This window comes from Lemur catta, chromosome 7 (assembly GCF_020740605.2).
Source record: "Lemur catta isolate mLemCat1 chromosome 7, mLemCat1.pri, whole genome shotgun sequence".
Taxonomy (NCBI): domain Eukaryota; kingdom Metazoa; phylum Chordata; class Mammalia; order Primates; family Lemuridae; genus Lemur; species Lemur catta.
Window position 1 is genome coordinate 48,738,729 of NC_059134.1, and position 23,472 is coordinate 48,762,200.

Consider the following 23,472-nt stretch of genomic DNA (forward strand, 5'->3'; position numbering starts at 1 on the left):
GTTGTCTATGAGGCTACCCAATATACTTTCCAAGATACTTTTTTGGTTGACTCGGGACCCAACCCTTTTGAGGGATAGAAATCAAGTTATTTTGTTGAGAGAAAGTTCTTTTCCAAGTGTCTGCAAGTGTGTTGACGTTCTTTGATCCATAAGTGCTCATGGGGTACTCCTCTGAGATGGGCTGGAAAATGTTTGCTTGATTGAGTCTAGTTTGTGTCACCGGAAGACAGGTTTTCCTTGCCAACACGAGCCATTTATTTTTTGTCCTCTTGTAGGATTGGCAGAGGGTTTGAACATTATCTCTCATTGGAGGAAACACTTGTCTCTTAAAATTGACTTTACCTTAGAAGTGTCTAACATGACAATCTAAACTCTAATAAGCTACCCTAACAGCCCTGATAGTCATCTCAGAGAATCTGAGTGGAATTTGGGATCCAGACACACCTGTTTGTGCCTGCAGGGCCAGATCCACGGTGGCCCTGCCTCCCCCCGTGCCTGGCAGCTCCTGTATTGGCTGATTTACCTGCGAGGCTGTATGTGGATTCTGCCTTCACGCGGCCACTGCCACCGGCACGTACTGTCAAGACAGAGGGAAGCCAAGCGAGGAGTGCGAGTGCCGGAGCCCAGCCGCCTCCGGAGTTGACTGCGGCTTCCCTTCCTCCTGACACACATGGAGTTTGGTGGCGACCGTGCTGAAGAACTGCAGACAGATACTTAGCCAACTGGATGTGTGTGAGCTGGCTACAAAGGCAGCGCCCGCCTCACCCGGACCTCCTGCTGGCAGGATGTAAATACACCTGCAGACTGGCCAAACAGGACTGCCTTTCTCCCCCAAGCCCTCCCTCCTCCCACCCTCTCCCTGCTAACCAGCATGAGAGGAACTGAGAAAGCAACAGCCTGCAAGTGACAGCTCTAGCCTGATTCCGTTCGTCTCTGAGCCGAGGTGGGAAGTTGATTGTGCAGCAGCTTCATTGTGAATTCCTTCCATTGGCATCGCTATGTTTGCCTCTATCTGGTATGCTAAGAAGCTGGGTCGCAGGTTCGTGCACAATGCCAGGAAGGCGAAATCAGAGAAGGTATGGAATGAGTGGGGTTGAAGATTACCTTTCCGATTTGCCAACTGCCTGCTCTGAGTGTTGGTCTGAGTACAGACGCAGTCTTTATTAGCTTGGGCTGAGAACTTGCCTTTGGCTGCGAATGTAGTCCATGCCACTTAGAGAGGGGTAACTCTTAGAGCCTAGCTCACTTGGGAGAGGAGCATTTAGGGTTAAGCAGGATCATTGGCTATTCAAAATATATGGTGAAACCATCAACTGATAAGAGTGTCTCCACAGAAACTTAAGACTCCTTTAAATTACATAGGATGAAAGCAATTGAGCAGCTGCAATTTTTACTTGTTCAGGGAGCTCTCTATTGAACTTGTTGCTGTACTGCATTATTTTTATAACTGTGATCTTTGGTTCTGAGGTGGGCATTATAAATACCTGAGCCTTTCTCTAGTACAGGCAGGTGTTCTAGTGTGTGTCCTAGGAACACACATTTGGGACTCTGAATAACAGTGACCAGATTCCACAGGGCTGTTTGAGATCCTTTTAAATCAACAAAGCCATCATTTCAAAAGTGTTTACAATGAGGAGGAATTATATTAATAATCAGATAGTCATGGCCATTTAGAGAATGGCTTTGCATTTCTTTTATTCAGCACGACCAGTTGTTCACAGAGAATCTCTATGCCGACTTACTTCATTAGTTGCATTTCTCTAAGAAATTAAAATGGCCTGTAAGTTCTAAGGTATATTACAGGCATGGAGAGAACAGAAGATGATGGCTTACATCTCTAATTTGTCCAGTGCATTCTGAGGCACTGACTGGCCAAACTGGCATATTTAGGGAATCAGTATTCAATTTGACAGGTATTGGGGAAACTACCAAAGGTAAGAAAATCTTGTGAAATTGAGCTTTTCCATATTACTCTGAGGATATAATCTTTAGCTCAGCCTCCTTTCTATCTTTTAAATACTTATGAGATTGACCCAGAGATGAACCATCTCTTCTGGTCTGTGGCATAGTCCTTTCTCTCACCTACAAAGATACCTTCACTTTAACTTGCTATTCAGCCCTTCAGAGTGAGAATGTTGATAAAATCAACAAGAATCCAGTAATGAGCCAAGATGTGATTGCCTGTAGTGTGAAAAGAGAAAATATTGTTGGAGTTATGACTTTAGGGTTCTAGCCTTTTAGAATGTCCAGATCAGAGCATTGTAGAATGATAACCTTGTTATTTAATGCCACTTCTGTTGGAAGAGAGGGAGGGGGTAGAATTTGTCCCTTCCTTATTTTATATATCATAGATAAAAATATTACATATCTATCATGTACTAGTACCATATATATTGAACAGTAGGATTTTTGAGTTTGTTTTGTTTTGTTTTATTTTGCTTCTCAAGTAATTTTTAAGGAAAGATACTTGTAAGTAGGTCTTTTATTGGAGCAAATGTTTTAGAATAGTGCCTTCCTCTTACAAAAATTATAGGTTATATGGATGGGAGGAGTGTTAGAGACCACAAATGGTTCTGAAAACCCATGGTACACAATGCCTTATATTACATTAGTATGCAAAGAAAAGTTGAATCTCCCAGTGCCACTTAATTCAAGCTTGGGCCCGAATGTGGGAAATAGCAGCTCTATGAAATTCAGTGTATAGAACCTAAAAGGATGTTAATCCAACAAAGTAACAAGGGATTCTGGTTCTTCAATGTGGGAAGAAGCTAGTAAGGGGGCTCTGGCATCTCCCATTCATATCTGTGGTAGATAACGCTTAGCACAAGCAAGAATAAACCAAATGTGAGGTTGAAGGTTTGAAATTCTTCATCTTACTCAGAAAGTAAGATACATTCACATCAGGAAATCAACATTACAGAACTGAAGTTTTGCTTTCTCAGTGATAAAGACCAAAGGAAAAATTAACTCTAATGCCCTTGTGCTAGCCACAAAGGATAGGAGTTAATTTTAAACGCTAGGTAATGATAACCAACATGAAAACTGCATCTTATTATTTTCATGGAATTTGTATTCACAGAGTTCCTGGAATAAATTAAAAGGTATGCCACCTTGAAAAATGTAGGCACTCAGTGAATACTTGGTGAATGGAAATAGTTTTTTTTTTTATTCTGTGTACCTAATTTTATAACATGTCTTATTTAAACCAACCATTGTAAATTAATATTTTGTTTAAGAGTTTGGGAATATACCTTAGCTAAGAAGGCAGTTAACAAATATACCACAAGCTAAATTAATTCATATAAAGTATTCCTATAACATCAAAGACTATAGTGGCAAACAGTGGGGGATGTGAAGTGCTGCTAATGATATGTTGCCATGGTTTATCATCAAATGGAGGAAGATGTATAACATAAGATTGTCATTGTGTTTTGTTTAGAAAATGACCAGTATACTTAGTTGTGAAAGAACTATGGATAGATTCAGAGCATATTTTAGCATTTGGGGGATAAATCTGTATCATGGACAATGATTTTTAGTACGCTCTGCAAATTTTGGCTTTTTTTTCTCTTTTGCAGTAGATAGTTTGTTTCCTCCTACTCTAATAAAACAACCTGCACCCGTAATAGCCCTTCCATTCTGTTTTAACATTCAGGTATGGTCCGGGAAATATTTTCCTCAAGACTGGGGTTAATTGAAAAGCTAATTGGGGATGTGCAAGCCTAAATGCCATCCTAAACACGCAGTATGCCTTATTCCTAGTTGCCCGGCCTACTGTTTTACCTCATCTAATGTCAATAGAATTCAATAGCATAGTGGAGTGTCTGTGATAATGATCACAACAATAATAATATTAATGATAGCTCCTGTTCACATCAGCTGCTTTATAATTTAATTCTCACAGCAACCCTATTAGGTAGAAATTATTATTTTTGAATCCTAGAGAGCAAAGTAGCTAGCCCAAGGATCAGTAGTGAGTTTCAGTTCTGGAATTTGAACCCAAGTCAGCCTAAGGTGTTCCAAAACTGGTTCCTTGAATCTCTAGCACTCTCTTCCATTCACTCATCATTCTCCTGGATTCCCCTAACCTGTTTTGTCTGAATAAGGTTAGCCACTCCTTCTTATCTTGTCCTTCTCTTTTATTAATATATTAGAACTCCAAAGTCATGAGGTTTATAGAATCAAAGTTAATGATCATGTAACTCAACTCCCTTATTTCAGATAAGACTATAACTAAGCTATCTTGAATAGACAATTGTCTGCCCTGTTAAAGATTTTACACTCTTTGTCCTCACTAGTTGGATAAATGTAGCAAGCTATTGTTTTGGTGTCTATTGTTCATTTTAAATAGCTTGTAATTGTCATACCGTCATAACCTAGACATTGGCATTTGTACTCATTACTTATTCCTATAGAATCCAAAGATGTCTTTCACCAAAAAGGACCTAAACACTTAGCAATTGTAGATGTGCTCTCTTTTTAAAGTGAGTCAAAGATGTTAGGTGATTCACACGACATTTTCGTAAAAAAGAAAAGTAAAAGGCTCTTTGTTATTCTTTCATTAAAAAGACAGTTCCATTCATACCAACAAATTCTGTGAATAAAATTATTTTAAAAGTGATAATATGAAATCAAGATTGCCTGGCTGGAATAGAATACCTCCATTCAAATAATTATTCCTTCCTCTTTTTTTTTTCCCCTGTGTAATTCAGAAGTTAGTATCTCACTTTTATGCCTGTTGTCACATTTCAACATAAATTGCTTAATTTAGCCAATCTCCAGATTGTATTACTCTAAAAGGCCAGCTGAGGAAGCTTTAAGATAAATTGAAAATGCAATTTCTGGTAAAATAATAATATGCAAAAGTATTAAAATGTGTAAAGTTATGAACCTTCACCCTCCCCCATCAGTAAGTTATTGCTTTTTCCATTTGTTTTTGGTTTAATTTTTAAGTTTGTTTGTTTATTTATTTTTTAAGTGTGTACCATGAAAAGTACACATATGATGCATTAGGAAAGACTAGTATCAATATTTATCATCTTATAGACACAACTGTGGATGAGCTTGGTAGTGATATATAACCTATAAGTGATGTAACCAAGCCACATATCCTCACATTAGGCCATAGTCACCTTGGAGAATTTTTTAAGAACGAACATAATAGTTTTACCTTCCTCCCCGTCTAAACCAAAAAAAAAAAATAATTCAACATAAACTATAATGAAGGATAAACTAGTAATGCATTTGCTGGAAGTATGATCAAGGAGAGAGAATTATGTCCTGGGTGATCTTGGTGTAGTGTAAAGGGCATTGAGTTTAAGGTGAGGATTTAGAGAGAGTAGATTAAATTAGTCTTGCTCTTTGCTATCCAGTCTGAAGGCAGTCATTTGGCTTCTCTGGCCTCAGTTTTCTCATCTGTCAAATAGAAGTAGTATCTATGTTTCAATATATTCCCAATGTCCTCAGGATAATGTCCAAAACCCTTAATATGGTCTACAAAGCCCATGCTGATATGGTTTCCACTTTCTTCTCTACCATCATACCTTGCCCCTCTTCCATGAGAACTCTGAATCCAGCATTCTGAACTACTTTCAAATCCCTGAATTATCAATGCTCTCTCTAGCTTCTAGGATTTTGCCTAATCTGTTCAGCTGAGTAGCTGACACAGCCTAACTGTACCCCTCATTAATTCTACTATAATCTTAGGTGACATCATTATCACTAGGAAGCTTTCCTTGGTCCTTATAAAGCCCAGGATGAGTCTTCCTTCAGTTCCCACAGCAACTTGTACATTTATTGCAATCATCTTCATTTTTTATGATCCTTGTTAGATTCTTTGAAATGAAGGACTGTCCAATTTTGTTCACCATATTTCTAGGGTCTAAAAAAATGCCTGGCACATAGTTGTCTTTCATATCCTATTTCATTGATTCTAGGTTGTCATCAATTTTAAGATGCACCATTATTTCATGTATTACTAAGGAAAAGAAAAAGATCTCCAATGGAACTACAACACTTCATTAATTGCAAGATCCATCTTGATTTTACATATGTTAAAATGTGGAAAAATCAATAAAGTATGGCATAATGCTGAAAGAAAGAATGCATTTACTTTGAGAATAAAATGAGTTAATATAAATAAAGTGCTTAAAATATTACACTTGTCATTAAATTACTTTTATCTCTTTGCAAATAACAATAATAATTTGCATAGGAAGTGTGATAGATAATCCTAAAATATATCATACATTTTCTCCTGTGCTGAACAGACTCAATGGGCATTGTGTCCTATTCTGGATTTAGGAAGGTAAATGATGGAGGGAAAATGAAAATGAACACTATAGAAGAAATGAATTAAAAGACATAATCTAACTGAGGCATTTAGATTGCAGAAGAGAAAGCTTAAGAAGCCTCCCAGACTCTTGCTATATTTTTATATGTCTAAAGAAAAACAGTGGTTAATATTTATTGAGTTTGTTCTGAGCTGAGAACTGTGCTAACACAAAGATCCAGTGAGATCATTACTATTAGTTTTTAGAGAAAAAACACATCACCAGTAGGTGGCTGGGATTAGATGCCCTGTAGAACTCTAGAGCTCAAGTTTTTAATCAGTAAACAATACTCTGTGTGTGTATACTATATATTGTAGATATATATCTGTATATATATAATATATACTGTACATAATGGTGTATATTTATAATGAATTAGATACCGAGTTTATTTTTCCCTATTAAAAATGAATTTTAAAAGATGAATTTAAAGGCAAAATCTGAAATTTAGTTTAGGCATAAGAAGAGGCATCCTGATGTTGAAGATTAGCCAGTCCTCAGTGATCTTCTTATGTCTGTTTTTGCCTCATGGTAGATTGAAGAGTAGTCTGACATGGAGAGAGGGATGAACAGATTGTCCTCTCAGGCCCCTTTCTTACAGCCTTGGGAGTCTCTGAAAGCTCCTTGGTTGTGAGCAGCAGCATGACTCAGCGCCAGTGTCTGCCTAGCTGCGGTGACAGAGAGGACAGGTGTTTGTCCGTGCTGAATGCAGCCCTGCAGTTCTCCCTGTCACCTGGAAGGTGACTCAAGCAGCAGAATGGAAGTAGCACTTGTTCTGAGGTCCCAGCACTGCTGCCCACTCTGGCATAGCGTAAAGTACAGCTGCTATTAGGTCAGGGAGGGGACACAGGGAAAGGACAGGATCAGAGAAATGGCCAGAGTGAAGGAGGGGAAGAGTAGGCTGAAGAGCAAGACAGGAGGTTCCAAAACCACTGTACAATTGTTATTAATCATGGTAATGACTACTGAGCAGTTTACTCAAGCACTATGACATGTACTTTACATGTATTATCTCATTTAATCCTCACTACAACCTCTGAGGCAATCCTGTTATTAGCTCCATTTTATAGCTGAAGAAACTGAGGTATAAGGTGTTAAGGGATTTGCCCAAGATCATGAGTGGTGAAGCCAGCATTTGGGGCCAGGTATTACTGAATCTAGAGCCTGTGACCCTACTCTCTCATACCATGTGCTCTTCTTTAAACCTTTCTTGAGTCGGTGGGCCTCTGATGTGGAGAAGGGACAAGCTGGGAGCAAGACCTGATTTCTCATTGGGGGACCTTCAGAAACCAGGTATCTATTAATAGATACTCTTGTTTCAGTTCAGTTAACAGAACTTTAATTGTGAAATGTTTTCTTCTTAATATATTAATTGGGTGTCTGGCAGATGTGGTGGGGGGAGGGGAGGGGTATATACATACATAATGAGTGTCATGCGCACTGTCTAGGGGATGGACATGCTTGAAGCTCTGATTTGGGGGGAGGGGGACAAGTGCAATATACATAACCTAAACTTTTGTACCCCCATAATATGCTGAAATAAAAAAAAAAAGGAAAGGAAAAAAATAACTTTAGAGTGATCTTTCTCTACCTGGTATCATTGAGTGATGAAGACGAAAGGAGAAATTCTTCCATTTAGCAAGATTAGTTCAACCCTGATGATCACTATTGAGATAAATTTGATAATCAGATAAGATACATGTTTTATTTGTACATGTATGTATGTGGTTTTTAGAAAAGCTATCTCACTTTATATAATGCCTTGTAGTATTCACTTACAATTTCATCTGGGGTTATATCGTCTCCTCACATTATTACATCTTTAATTAAATTATTAAAACATTATAAATTCTTTCCCATTCAGTCAGGACAGTTGGCGCCTAGTAAGCCCTAAATGAAGCCTGGTTGGATGATCCACTTGGACGGAACACTCTGAGCTGTGTTCAGCGCAGGAATTAAGACTAGATTAGGGGTCAGTAGGCCTGGGTGTTAAGTGGCTCTGCCCCACAACATGAGCCACCTAAGTCTTTTCATTTTCCTGGGCCATCTGCAAGCAGATTCCTTCTAACTCAGATATTATTTGATTCTTATTCTGATTTGCTAGAAGACTGCGGAGTCCTTAAAGGGAAGGATTTATATTCATTGGAGTTTGTATTCTCTGCACCTAGCAGAATACCTAGCACTAGCACATAAAGTAAGAAAGTTTATGTCAAATGAATATATGCAAAAGACCTGGAACTTCCTTGACCATTAGTAAGAAGAATATAGTGGATAATATGCCCACTTTCAAAGTGGGAACAAGATGAGAAACACTCAGAGGCTCTTCCTTTTTATTTGTCCCTTTTTCTTTGAAGAAAGAAAAAATGTGAGGCCTTTTATTGAATTGGGTCTGAGGCTCCAGCTCTCTTCCTTTTTCACTCTCCCTGATACTAACACTGAAATGAAATAAACAGTAGCTAGCATAATACCAGAGTTGTCTTCAACCACCACTAACGACATGTTAAACTGTAAAATTTTCCAGCTGCTTTGTCCCACATTCCAAAAGATTACAGGCTTATATTTGAGCATGAAAAATTTATTCCTTGAACTCTCTCAACCTGAAAATGCTAATTATTTAGAGAAGCCCCATTCTACCTGCTATAGATTGAATTGTGCCCCCTCCCCCAAATTCATATGTGGAAGCCCTAGTGCCCAGTATGACTGTATTTGGAGAGAGGGCATTTATCAGGTAATTAAGGTTAAATGAGGTCATAATGGTGGGGTCTCAATGTGACAGGATTGGTGGCCTTATAAGAAGGGGGAGGGGAACTCTTTCTCTCTCTCCAACATGTGAGGATACAGAGAAAAGGCAGCTGTCTGCAATCTAAGAAGAGAGAGCTCACTAGAAACAACCCTACTGGAACCTTAAACGTAGACTTTCCAGCCTCCAGAACTATGAGAAAATAAATTTCTGTTCTTTAAGCAACCTAATATATGGCATTTTGTTATGGCAGTCCAAGCAGACTAAGACACTATCTCCCACCATTAGGGCCATATATGATGTTGTCTAATGAGGAGTGGCTTTCTAGTACTCAGGCTCAGGGTGTCATCATTAGGGAGAAATATGTTGGAACCAGTTGAATGTTCCTTTTTGTCCAAAGTGTGTAAGTTCTAATAAACACACAGCTTCTGCAGGGTCAACATTACCTAATCTTCTGAAGGAGCTAGGAGAAGTTGTTGAAAATTATAATATATATGAACATCATTCTGGCCTAGAACTAACTTTCTTTTGTTTTCTAAGCTCTTTGTATAGGTTCTTTGTCAAGTCTATTGACCTCTGTCTTCACCCATTTTGGGAATCCTCTTGTTGTCACACCCATGAGCAACGTGGCAGTGAAAGACTCTAGACCTGGTTTCAAGTGTCAGTCAGCATCTTCCTAGTTGTATGACCTTGAGCAGGGTCATACAAGAAATAACTATCTCCTTGATTGTCAGTTCTTTCTGGTATTAAATGTGGTGATTACCATCCTTGCATGGGTTTTTGATTCAATTAAAACTACATGTAAAATAGCTAGCCTATTGTAAAACCCTTAATATTTCCTTCCTTCCTCCCTTCCCTCCTCCCCTCCTTCCTTCCATTCATTTTCATACTCTACCTAGTTCCAGAACAGATGCAACTCAGTTTTTAATAACTTCTTCATCAATGATATCTCTTACTCTACTATTCTTTCGGGCTTCAGAATGGCCTTGCTCTCCCATCCTGGTTTTATAGAATGAAAACATGCATATTTGTATCTCTGCTGCTGATTAGAGAGGGAAAAAAAATGACTGAGGACTCTTTCTTTAACAAGTGAAACTTGTTAGTATTCTGACTTTGAGGGAGTTCTGGGTTTTTATTTACTTTAAATAACTCTCTAGATCATCCTTAAAAATATCATCCAAGCTGCTCCCTACCTTTCCCACACCTTCCTTCTCTCAAAACATGCCACACAATTTTTAAGAGATAGTGATTCTCTGTATCTTGTGAAAGTCAGTCAAGACACATCACTTCTCATTGGAAGGGAAGTGATATGTGCTGAACGACTCAAGGTGCTCATCTCCCAGCTGGTAAATACATCACCTCACCTTTGTTGCTTTATCTCAGGTCTTGGGGAAAAAAAAGAGAAGAGTTTCATGCAATGTTACAGTGAATTTCAGAACTAGAAAGGACCTTCCTTTCACAGATGATAATAGTAACATTAATGAACGCTTTCTGAGTTTTTACTGTAGGCCAGTCACTATTCTGTGATTTTACATGTTCTAACTCAGCCAACCCTCACCATAGCCCCATGTGCTAAGTATCATTATATCTACATTTTTACAGATGAGGAACAGAAAGGTCAATTAATGTTTTCAACAATGCACAGTAAGCACATTCCAACACCAGGATTTGAACCCAGACAATCTGGGCCTGAGCCTACACCCTTAACCATGATACCACATAACTTCCCATGTCTTTCAAATGAGTAAGCTGAGTTCCCAGGGCTTGTGAGGTTTGGGAATTTGTTTGCCCAATGTCTCCCAGTGTTGATGGCCGAGTTTTGGGGTTTAGAACCCAGATAGTCCCAATTCCAGTTCATCAGCCTTCCTGGCTCCATGCACTACTGAGATCGATGCCCCTACATTTATTTCCCATGATCAAATCTCAAGGAGATTTAAGCACTACCCTTATAGTCTCTGGTAAATAGCACCTGCTAGGTTCATTTCACCAAAAGTTTTATCAGTCGTATTCATATTTTTGAACAATGATATTAATAACCTGTGATGATATTTTCAGTAAATAATTGGTTCAACTTTACCAGGACTTCAGAGCCCTGCTTCCATTTCACACACACAGACACACACACACACACACACACACACACACAAAGTTATCCAACAGGATGGCATTTGGAAAACAATTCCACACCAGTGGTTGCATTAATTGCTACTTTAGATGCTCCTGCTGTGAATTGAATGGAGCCACTTTGGATCTATTTCTTAGAAATAACCATCTTTATTACCTCTGCTCTAGGATGCACAATTCTGAGATATTTAGAGGCAAATTTCTTCACTAATCAGTTTCTCTTTTCCGGTTTCATTCCATAAGTAATCCTTTTCATTGTTATCACTGTTTTTAATGTTCACAGATTTAATTTATGAACACTATGGATGTTATAGGATGATTTCCCCTCTCTTTCTCAGCATATAACATTATGTTAACTCTCCAAGTGTAACATTTTGAATATCATGTTCAATTCAAATAAGATCCATTATTTTATTAAACTTGGGTTTTTTCTTTGTATTTTCTAGAATTTATAAGAGCTTTATAAAAATGGTTTGTGTGGTATACAAGTAAGAATTTTTTTTAGTATCAGTCATTTTATTCACTGTTTTGAAAAAAGTAGAATGAAATAGGATGAGATAGTGATTGTTGGCAGTTATGAACCATAATATGCCTTTCAGAAAACAAATTTAAATACAATTCAGATTAAGTTTTGCTTTTTATATTCCAGTATTTTACAATCACCTATCTGCTTGTCCTGGATAGCTTCAAAGTCATATTTTTTTTTCTGTTTCAAGGTTAACCCTAGACTGGCCCCAGGAAAATAAAATTCAAGTAAATGAGTTATCTGTGGCCTTTTAAGTCCACTAACAATTTAACAAATACTCATTTGCCCCTTGGTATTGAACAAAGACTTGCTTACATGCTACTAATAATAATACTGTGCTGGGATTTATAAGGGATGCAGAAATGATCAAGTTATGGTCCCTGCCCTGGTGAAGTTCAGGCATAGATTAGGAAAAAAAGAAACATACACAATGAAAGCAAACTCTTAGCAAACTTTATACTGTGTGCATAGTATTAACAATATTCTAGTCTTTCCCTTTTATTTTTTCCTCTTTACCCAAACCCTCTGTGCTTGTTTGCTGAATCTTAGCATTCTTCAGCTGTGGGATCATGGCTCAATGCAAACCACCTGGTATATTACTCATTCACAGAGCCCCACTGTCCAAGATTAAAATAAAATACACCTGGTCTGATTAAGTTCTTAGGTAGCACATGTGGCTCTCCATAGTGTAAAAACACTATCCATAGTGTAAAAACAAATACCTTAATTAAAGAAAATTTCTTATTTTTTATACTTCTATTAAAATATATGAAGTCAAAAGAGTGGACTATTTAAGAACATGATTTCTAGATCCATATTTCCTGGGTTCCAATCCCAGCACTGCCACTTACTAGTTGTGGGACTTAAAGCAATTACTTAAACTGTGTGTTTCAGTTTACTCATCTATGAAATGGAAATAATAGTACCTGTCTCATAGGGTTATTATGAAGATTGAGTAAATATTTATGATACAACAGACATTATCTAATTGCTTATAAATAAACATAATGTGACAAGTAATTTAAAAGAAAGAGATTTTGGGGGTGAGTGTAATTCTATCAAACCTCTCATATGACTGGCCAACTCTTCCATCCCATTGTCTGACTCTGTTTTCAACCTGCCTTGAACAACTTCATCATCATGTGCTCCACAACATCAACATGAATCTCTACCCTAATACAACAACTTTGAGTTTCACTGAGCTGGGTTATTGGAAGGTGAATCTGATTTGAGCAACTGATCCCACCAGAGATGCTAGGATTACTGCCATTTGATTGTTGACTCATTAACATGAAAAGCATCTACCCAAGAGTGTCTGCTCAACAGAACATCCTCTGAGGAGGTAGGGCAAGGGCCTCTAATTAGTATAATGAACTTCTGTCTTCCTAAAGCCCTAGCTCTGCTTTTGGAAAGAATCAATATCCATCATCTCTATTTGTTGCTCCGTGGTACAGATACTTCTATGTGCTTCTGTGCTTTCAGAGACTGTTCAGTGGAGATGAGAACATTCAAATAGCAGAAAATGGCTTACTTTTGCATTTATAATTAACATTATATGTTCTTGAATGTGTATTGCCTCTTTTTCCATATCATACCTACTTATAATGTATACAGTTTTATCACTGGTTGAGCAAACAGCATGTCTTTCTGAAATGAAACTTTTCTTTAAAGAAACTAGACACTAACTTTGATCAGTTATTAATACAAGAAATAATCTCAAAAATCCATAAATTTATTCATTTACTAGGTACTTCACAACATGAGGGGAAGCTGGGGTGTGATGGTGAACACGGCATTTTCGGTGCTAAACATTCAATAGTGAATGAGGAGCACAGTAAATGAGCAACTGCAACACAGCATGATGAATGGGATATGTTCGGCGACTCTATACGTTTCCCTGATTGGTTGAGTAAATAGCAAATCTCTGGGAAGCAGGCCATCTCATATGATGAAAAGATAAAGTGGGCTGTTTGGTATTTTATTTTTTAACCAATCTATTACAGTAGACACATGTAAGGCAGGACATGGATACAGTTGAATTTAAGTTGAACTATTAAATATCTTAGTGTCCTGAGACAAAGTATCATTTAGTAATCAATCCTGAATATAGTCCTTTTATTGTAATAAAATGTATAAATAGCATGATATTTACCATTTTAACCATTTTTAAGTACACAATTAGTGGCACGAAGTATATTTACAATGTTATGCAAACATCACCAGTCTTTGTTTCTAGAATTGTCATCATCCAAATGAAAACTCTGTATGCATCTTAATATTAGTCTTAATGTAAAAATTTTTAGACCTTCTCCATTTTACCTTGCTAAAAGATATGCTGATTAATTTACGATAATACTTCCATGTACTTATTACAGCTATTCCAAGAATGTTTCAGAAATACTTACATAATGCTTGAACTTCCACTATTTGATAAGATTTTATAATATCCAAAGTAATGATGTCAAGCATTTTGTTGAACGTAATGCGATTGAATTTCAATTGAGTACCTTTAGCCTTACTAAGATTACTAATTAAATATTTAGTTGTGTAGTAAATTAGCTACGCCACACAATCATTGGAAAGTAGGTACTCCATTTACTGCAACATAAATGTTTTACAAGGTATTGTAATGTAACCAGTAAATTAATAATGACAATTTAGGTTTCAGCTAATTAAATTCTTCTTTAGAATTTAGTAATTCAGCTGTCTAAAGTAAAACAAATTTTACTATGATAATAACTGTTGTGATGATTTAGCCCCACCAATCGAGGATAAAATTGGGAAAATGGAATGTGTGTAACTAGTTATAAAAAGAAAAAGTTAGAAATTTTGATTGGCAGATCTAAACCAGAATTAAATATTCATTAAGGGGAGAGACTTAATGATTAACTTCACACCCTATTCAGTCAGAACATTTTTAATGAGAATTGATACCATTGCCATAACAAATAATCACATAAAATTTAAAGAGTATCATCAATGTGCCCAGAACTGTGGTATGCTGTTGAAACAGCATAATCACACACAAAGAGCCCAGTTCATAATCACAGATTATTATGGCTGTAAGTAATTATACTAATATCAAATAATAATAGTAATTAATAATTGATCATTATAGGGCACTATATAACAAAGCCTTTTTACAGATAAAGAAATTGAGGCCTAGAACTATTTGGCTTCATGTATTCAATATTTGGCTTTATAAAGTTAGCTCAATTGTAACCTAGGTCTTTTTTTTATTTCATGTAATGGAAACTACAAGTAAGAAAGATGTGAAAACATGCCAAGGGAGATATGGCAGAATTTAGTCAGTTTATTTGGGAAAACACTGACTTGGTTGAGAAAGCATCAACTTTGGGGTCTGTAAGTCCTGCAGTTGAATCAGCTTTGCCTTTTACTAGGTAGAAAGGTTAAGTTCTCTGGGGCCTATTGTTTTTTTCATCTGTAGAGTTGATTCACTAGCGTAGCAGTGCTGTAGACAATAGGTGCTCAAAAGTCAATTTATTTATTCATTCATTAAAAGAAATAGTTATTAAAATTCATAATATATTCCTAGTATATTCTCAGTTAAGTCTATAAAAATAAAATAGATTTAATTTGCCCACTCACCCTCCCCAACTAGCTCAGGCTAGTGAGGGAGAGAGCTATGAGAGTAGACTACTGTATAGCATGAAAATTCAAATGTATTCATCAAAGTTATGCATTATAAAACTCAATGTCTTCTGGAGGCATAAAGGGAGAAGTGGAGAAGAGGGGATGGAGCCATAGGAGATCTCAGAGAAGGGATGATTCTTAGGAAAAGTCTAACAGGATAAGGAGTTTCACAGGCAAACGGGATGAGAGGGCCATTCTGAGCAGAAGAAACTGAATAAAGCACAGAATCCTCAGAGCATGGCCTTTTCGTGGAGCAGCGGGAGAATTCATCTTGGCCTGAATACAGCATATATATGGGGAAGTGGGAAGAAGTGACCTTGGAAAGTTTGGCCAGGACCAGATAATAAAAGGTTTGGTTTGTCATCTAAGTATTTTGAATTTTATTTGATGAAGGATGAAATACCAGAGTCACTAAAGGGTTTTCAGGAGAGAGAGAGAAAGAGAGAGAGATTGACATGATCACATTGAGATTTTAGGAAAACATCTGGTGGAAGAGTATGAAGAATAGTTTAGAGATGAGCAAGAGTAGAGGCAAGGAGACGTTTCAGGAGACATTGACCACATTCTCAAATTTTAGTGTGCATCAAAATCACCTGGAGGTCTTGTTAAAGCACAGATTGCTGAACTCCACCCACAGAATTTCAGATTGAGTAGGTCTGGAATGGGGAACGAGAATTTGCATTCTTAACAAGTTTCCAGGTGACCCTGTTTTGTGAACCACTGCTAGAAAGAAAGTATAAGAGGATGTCTTAAGTTGGGCTGCTGTAACAGAATGCCACAAACCGGGTGCCTTGAACAACACATATTTATTTCTCACAATTTTGGAGGCTGGGAAGTGCAAGATCAAGACATCAGCAGTTTCAGCATCTGGTAAGGGTCTGCTTCCTAATTCATACACAGCGTCTTCTGGCTGCAAGGTCGCACAGTGGAAGGGGAAGGGAGCTATCTGACGTTTCTTTGATAAGAGTACCAATTCCATTTATGAGGTCTCCACCCTTAGGATTTCAAAGGCCCCACATTCTAATACCATTGCATTGGTGATTAGATTTCAACATATGAATTTTGTGGGGACTCAAACATTCAGTCTGTAGCAGGGGCTAGCCGTAGCCTGTACAAAGCTAGTGAAATAGAAGTGGTGAATGAAATCCTATTCTAAGTCCCTCTTTGATTAAAAACACCCTCATGTTACAGTTTTGCCTGCTGAGATTTTGCTTGGTTATTTCTATGCCTTAGGCATTTGATATTGCTGGAGGGTGTTAGGCGAAATAAAGTGAACCAGCTGTTTCTACTAGGGTCAGAGTGGGTAAAAGTGACATGCCACCCTCAGTGAATGTTAATGCAGCAAACAGCCTTAGGAGTTTCTTATTCAAATTCCATTGTTTTCAATTCAGATCCAGAGAAGAGACTTGCTCAGTCACAGAGCTAGTTATCTCAGGAGGTTGGCTTCTAACGTAAGGTGCTGCTACGGAAGAGTATTGCACATTCTCTGCTTTCAGCTGTATTATAGTCAAAGGGAAGTAAATCTAGCTGCATTTAGTTGTTTCATTGTTTCAGGTTTTTTTAAAGTAAGCATATACTTTCTTAATAAGATTTAGATGATCATTTTCTTTTGTTTGGACAAGATTTTTCTCCTGTTTTTGTTTATTTGGTGCGTGTGTTTGTTTTTAAGCCAAACATGATCTTTCTCATTATCTTTAATTGGAATCAAGGTTTCTCTTTCCTGTAGCTCCATTGTTGCTCTAGTGAAATGGGCTTCATCTGCTGAGCATAGGAAAAGCTTTTAATTGGCATAATTAACTCTGGTGTGGTTACTTTGGATTTAAAAGAGGCAGTTGATTCCTCCAGAATGTGAGGGTATTGCCTAGTAGAGCCAAGCGAGCTGTGTATAATAATGAAGGTGGTTTGGGAAGAATTTTATGCTCTTAATTAGGAACGAGATGAGGTAGCCTTCTGTCGGCAGGAGGCTCAGGACATGGCCCTGAAATTGCAATGAATATAATGGGATTACCTCACGCCTGAGATGATACTCTCACAAACAGGGCCACAGGGCAGTCCCTGCAAACCTGCACAGGTGGAGGTCTTATAGTGGGATGGTTTGGAGGTATAATTTGGAGGATTCTTTTCATCTCTCTGTGTGTGTGTGTGTGTGTGTGTGTGTGTGTGTGCGCGCGCGCGCGCACAGTGGAGAAAGAAAAGATCATAATATTGTGATTCTAATGGAAGGGCTTTTGAGGGTTGTTTTGTATATGAGACAGTATGTTTGGGATGCTCTAAATGATGTCCAAAATAAATATGTTGTACTTCTGTAAGCACTTGGTGTGATTGCCTAATATTGTAGCTCATAAATGTTTACGAAGATAAAATACTATTGCATTAGTATAATTTCTCCCAGGTATAGGGATAAATATTGAGCAGATATTATTGAATGCAAAGAGTGATTTGAAAGCATATATAGAACTTTGAATGCATTTTAATTTCAAAGCAAGAGCAAGTTTGAGTTAATTAAGCACCAGGGACCTTATATGAACCATCAAATTAAGCAATATATCTCTATCTGCCTCTGTCTCTTTGACACTCTCCTCTCTTTTTTTCCTCCTCTTCTCCCTTTCTTTCTTCTTTCTTGTCTATTCACAAAATTTTGAGTACCTGTTTACAAAGCAATGTGTAAAGCTGATTGATTATAACAGGACAAATAAGACAGAACATTTACCCTCAAGGAGTTTACATCTTAATGTTACAGGAAGGCAAGTCACTACTCAACCACAAAGCAGGTTGTTTCTCCAAGTAAAACCAAGGATGTTGGATACACCAAAGAAGGGACATATACTTCCAGGCTAAAAATAGAGAACACTCTAAGGAGAATATTGAAAATGAACATAAAGACCAGGAAGGATTTTGATAGGCAGAAGAGGGTAGGACAGCATTCCAAGGTGAGAAAACAGAGACGCAAAGGGATACGAGCATTTTTGGGAAACTAAGTGTGCTTATTCTAGTTGGAGAATAGAGTGTAGAAGAGGGTACTTACTAAGAGTTGCACCTGGAAAGGAAGGGTTGGGCCAGATTGGGCAAAGCCTTGCATTCAGTGGTAAGGAGCTAGAAGCTAATGCCATGAACAGAGGGTAGACATGGTATAATTAATTCAAAAACCACTTGGAAAAGAAAATACAGTGTTATATAGGTTAAAAGCATACACTCTATCAAGGTTTCAAACTCAGACTTTTATTTATTGTTTAATTTTGAGTAAGTTATTTTCATGTCTCTGTACCCCATTTATTTCATCTATAAAAATGATACCTCCTTCATGATATTATTATAAGGAATAAATTAAATGATATATGTAAAGCCCTTGATATAGCATCTAGCTATTATTATGAGCCAGTATTATTGTTCTTATTTTTCTCCTTTCAATTGTCACTTCAGCTAAAACTTTTAAGCCCCTATGTGTTCATAGAACTAACCTATAAAATAACATTTTATTTAAGGTCTTTTGAGACTTACTATATGCTAAGATGTATGGAAAACACTGGCAACACAAAGATGAATAAGAGCCCAAAACATAAATAAAGAATTGTGCTACCGTATGGTAGTACTATAATGCCAACTCTTTATAAAGTGCTTTTGGAACATGAACACTGTAAGAGCTTATGGTAAAAGAATATATCTACATTGTCTTATGATGTAGTTATAAGAAACTTGGACCAGGAGTTTGGCTCTTAACTCAGCATCTTAATAGGCAACAAGAAATTTATATTGCATGAAAACCAAGGGTATAAATCAGAGTTAAGTGATATCCTAGGTGTATATTTGGGGAGAGGGCTGGGGAAAGAGAAAGTCCATCCCCGATGATAGAGTGTACAAGAAGACATTAAATTTTGTCAGTTTCATCTAGAAAGGCTTTCTGGAGAAACTGAGATTCTAATGCTATTTAAAAGCGTGGAAAATAATTACAGAAGTAGAACATGAAACCTAAAACATTTTACCCCCTTAATATTTTGAAATAGAAAAAAATTTTAAGTAAATAAATAAAAATATAAAAAAAAGCATGGAAAATAATACATTAGATGAAGTGCAAAAAAACTTGTCATGCCTTTGTGAATTCTGGCATTGTTTTGAAGAAGGCTGAGGAAACCAGTGAGAAATGAAGAGTCGAGGAGAAGCTGTGAGACTACATTCTAAAGCAGACCTAAAAAGCAAGGTGAGCAGAAAAGATAAGCATGGGCAGGATTGGAGTGTGTGTTTGTGGACCCCTGTAAGTGGCTTTAGACTCAGAGAAAGTAATACAGAGCCTGGATTTTCAAACTGACCCAAAAGGTAAATAAATGATTGCCTTGGTGAGGGTGGAAAGTGCTGATGATGTACGGTACACAGAAAGCTCTGATATTTGGGGGGAAGACATGGATTATAGTACGAGGGGAGAAGGGAAGGAAATTAGCGTGTATTGAACCCTTACTATGTACCAGGCATGATGCTAGATACTTTCTACGTTTTGTCTCATTTTATCTTCACATTAATTCTGTAGGGCAGATATTATTATCCACAGGTGGGAAAATTGGCTTTCATTTAAAACAACTCTTATAGATCACATAGTAAGTGTGAATTAAGAAATCCAAGCAAAGTTTTCACAATCAGAAAGTCTAAATTCAATGGTTCCAATAAACCACACCATATCTTCATCCATCCATTTATTCAGTAACTAATCATAGAGCCCTTACTGTGTGCTTCACACTGTGTCACTGTGTTTACATTCTCACTCTGCACCTACTAGCTGTCTAATCTTGGAAACCACTTTTCTGTGACTATTTTCTCAAATTTTAAGTAGGCTTTTGTGTAGCTACTCAAATCAGTGTTGATTGAATCCAAATTTATATTTCAACTATTATAAGGTTACAAGCTATTCTTTTTCATTCCCCAAGAAATCAAAAAATTCAGTACCTTGGATCATTAGTTTCTTTCAGTTATTTCTATTTATCTATAGTACCTTAATGATGATGAAGACGGTATTGATGGTAATAATGTTAATATTAATAGCAGCACCCTTTTATTGAGCACATATCCTGCATCAGACCCTGTGTTAAGGTAATGTTTACATTATCTCATTTAATCCTTAGCAAAAAAAGTGCATGAGTTAGAACTATTTCTTTATCTATGTAAGTTGTATGGAAACTCAGATTTCAGAAGCTTAAGTAACTTTGCTAAGATCATAAGGTCAATAAGTGGCAGATCAGTATCTAAAATCCTAGGTTGTCCTGCCACAAATCACATGCTCTTAATCATTAGGTGATACTGCCATCCTGTTTAACAGAATTATGCTCTTTGGGTCAGAATCGTCAGTAATTCAGGCCACCCTTGCTCCCACTTTGTCTGAATTAGTTAACTTTCACTCTAATTCATGCTTTTTCGGTTTGGTTACTGCTGTTTTGAGTGACTTGACTTAAAGTAGACAGTTCCATTCTTTTGCTTGAGTATGGGAAAAAAAAGAAAAACACTTTGTTTTGTTGCATTATCAATAGAAATTCCACAGAACACATCTACTGAAACACTTGCTCGGACAGAAAATATGAGATGCAATTTCTTCTTGGTTAAAGAAAATTTTTCTTAAGAAGCATTTAATGTTAGTCTCTCTAAAGAAAGGATATTGGTGTCATGGCTGGGACATAAAATAGAGAAGGGGCTTATATTAACCCTTATATGTTTTAGGTTCTGCACATTTAGAATTTGAGATTCAAAGCAAAAGGGAAAGAACTGGAAAGAGGCCAATGATTAGTTCTCAGAAACCCAGAATAGTAATTAAAATTGTTAGAGGAGGAAAAATAATAACAACAATAACAGCTAACATTTATTGATGGCCTATGACGTACTGCACCTTGAGCAAACCATTCAACATGTGCTTAACTCATTTGATCTTCTCAACACATTTATCATGTAGATTCTATTACCACTGCTTTATAGATGAGAAAGTGAGTTTTGGAGCAATGAAATAACCTGGAAAAGGTCACATGACCAGTGGAGCCAGAACGAAGTTCATTTCTGTTTGCCCCAAGTGTTTTGCCCACTGATTACCATCTTGACATCAGAAAAAGTGAGTCAGCCTGAAGGTCTGTAAGCAGGCCCTGTGCTTCACTGGCCTGGCCACATTAAAATCACAGATCCTAATTCTCAGGACTGTGACAATAAATGTTCATTGATAATGAAAGAACTTGGCCTTTGGAGTCTGGCAGCTTCCCTCCATCTGCATGGTCTTCAGCAAAACACTTTCCTAAGGCTTGTGTCTATAAATGGGGGAACATAATGTGGTGATTGTATAAGATGAATATAAAACTTTTGCTTAGTGCCTTGTACTTGATTAGTGCTCATAATGGTATATAAAATGCAATAATAATATGTTTTTAGTGTAATACTTGGCTTCCAGAAAGGGTGTTCAATAAATGGCATCTATAGAATTTACATCATGATTCTTATCAGCTTCTGACTCTGCAATTGAACAGGTTTACGCAATGACATCCATAGTTCTACCAAAAGAGACAGGTTATCTGTCCTTACTAATGATAATCACCTTTCCAAGATAAGCTCTGATATGTGACAATATCATAGGAAAGCTTCTTAGAATAACATCTTCATTAAACAAAAGCTGTTTGCCTTTAGGGGAATAGTAGTGCACATTGTATAATCCTCTGCTTTACGTATTGAAATTCAGCTGCCAGACTTTGCAGAAGGAATTCAGGAGGCATCTTAAAGTGGAGAATGACCTTCACATTTTCATAAAATAAATGATTAATGTGAGGACCATTAATTCCACCCATATTCTGTTCCCCAAACAGGTTTATCCATCCTGAAAAAGGCCTTTCACTTTCAAGGATAAATGACACATATTTTAATACAATTATGAACAATCATGTATGTAATTTATATTTGTTATGCATAATAAAATACATAATTAAACATCACTCCATAATTAATCAAGGCATTAAAACCTGGAAGTGGCAAGAAGCGACTTTGCAGCAGCATCCTCAGTTGAGGAGATTGCTTATAAATAGTCTCATTGGCTGGGCGTGGAGGCTCACACCTGTAATCCCTACACTTTGGGGGGTCGAGGCAGGAGGATCACTTGAGGCCAGGAGTTTGAGACCACCCTGAGCAACACAGTGAGACCACCATCTCTACAAAAAGTTTAAAAATTAGCCAGGCATGGTGGCACATGCCTGTAGTCTTAGCTACTTGAGAGGCTGAAGTGGGAAGATCACTTGAGCTCAGGAGTTCAGGGTTACAGTGAGCTATGATCATGCCACTGCACTCTAGCCTGGGTGACAGGAGACCCTGTCTCTAAAACAAATAAAAATAAAAATTTAAAAATACATAGTCTCATAATATTAGGATTGTTTTTATTCCTGTTTCAGTTTCTCCAAGTGTCATTAGATAGGTTAATCCTGATTACATATCACGTTCGGATATGTGCTTTAAAGAGAGTGATCAAAGGATGCCCACCTAACCTGTTCAGATAAAATCTAAGAAGGCAAAAGTTTATCTCAAATATAATTCTGATCCATTTCAAAATAATTAACTAGAATGGATTTTACTACAGATATCAATAAGGTTATCCAAGTTTGTGCCTCAGACAATTTGTGGATTGAAAACTTATAGTAGAAAAAATAGGGAATAAGTCATTTCTTTTATGGCTATGCAGCAATTATAAAAATATAAATTTCAGATGCTACCTGCCTATAGATCTTGTCATCGATGATAAACAAGTGGTTTGTCACAGCTCAGTGTAGTCAGGCTACACTGAATACTTTAATGATGATGATTACAGTAAAATAACAGTAAAAATCTGCCAGATACTATGCTAAGCACGTTAGATATATTCACTTGTTTAATCTTTACAATAGCCCTGTAAGGTAAATATTGTTGTATTATAGATGAGGAGACTGAGGCACTGAGCAATTAAGTGACCTGTCAGCGGTGGGGAACCTGCAGCCTTGGGGCAACACGTGGCCTTCTGCATCCTTGACTGCATTGTTCTGACCGAATCCAAATTTTATAGAACACATCCTTTATTTGTCCTACAGATTTCAAAAAGGAGGAAAAATCATAGAACACAA

The 23,472-nt window shown here is 37.2% G+C and overlaps 1 protein-coding gene across 6 annotated transcripts in view; it reads left to right on the forward strand.

The window, feature by feature from the left end:
- Positions 1–23,472, forward strand: part of DLG2 (discs large MAGUK scaffold protein 2) — a 1,739,579-nt gene that overhangs the window by 915,935 nt on the left and 800,172 nt on the right. The window contains exon 1 of one of the 6 annotated variants that reach the window (XM_045557236.1): positions 886–1,076. The exons of the other annotated variants lie outside the window; for them this stretch is intronic. Coding sequence (XP_045413192.1) covers positions 999–1,076 — 78 coding nt within the window. The 5' untranslated portion in view covers positions 886–998. Of the gene's footprint in view, positions 1–885; positions 1,077–23,472 lie in introns of those variants that run through there. 6 annotated transcript variants of the gene reach the window in all.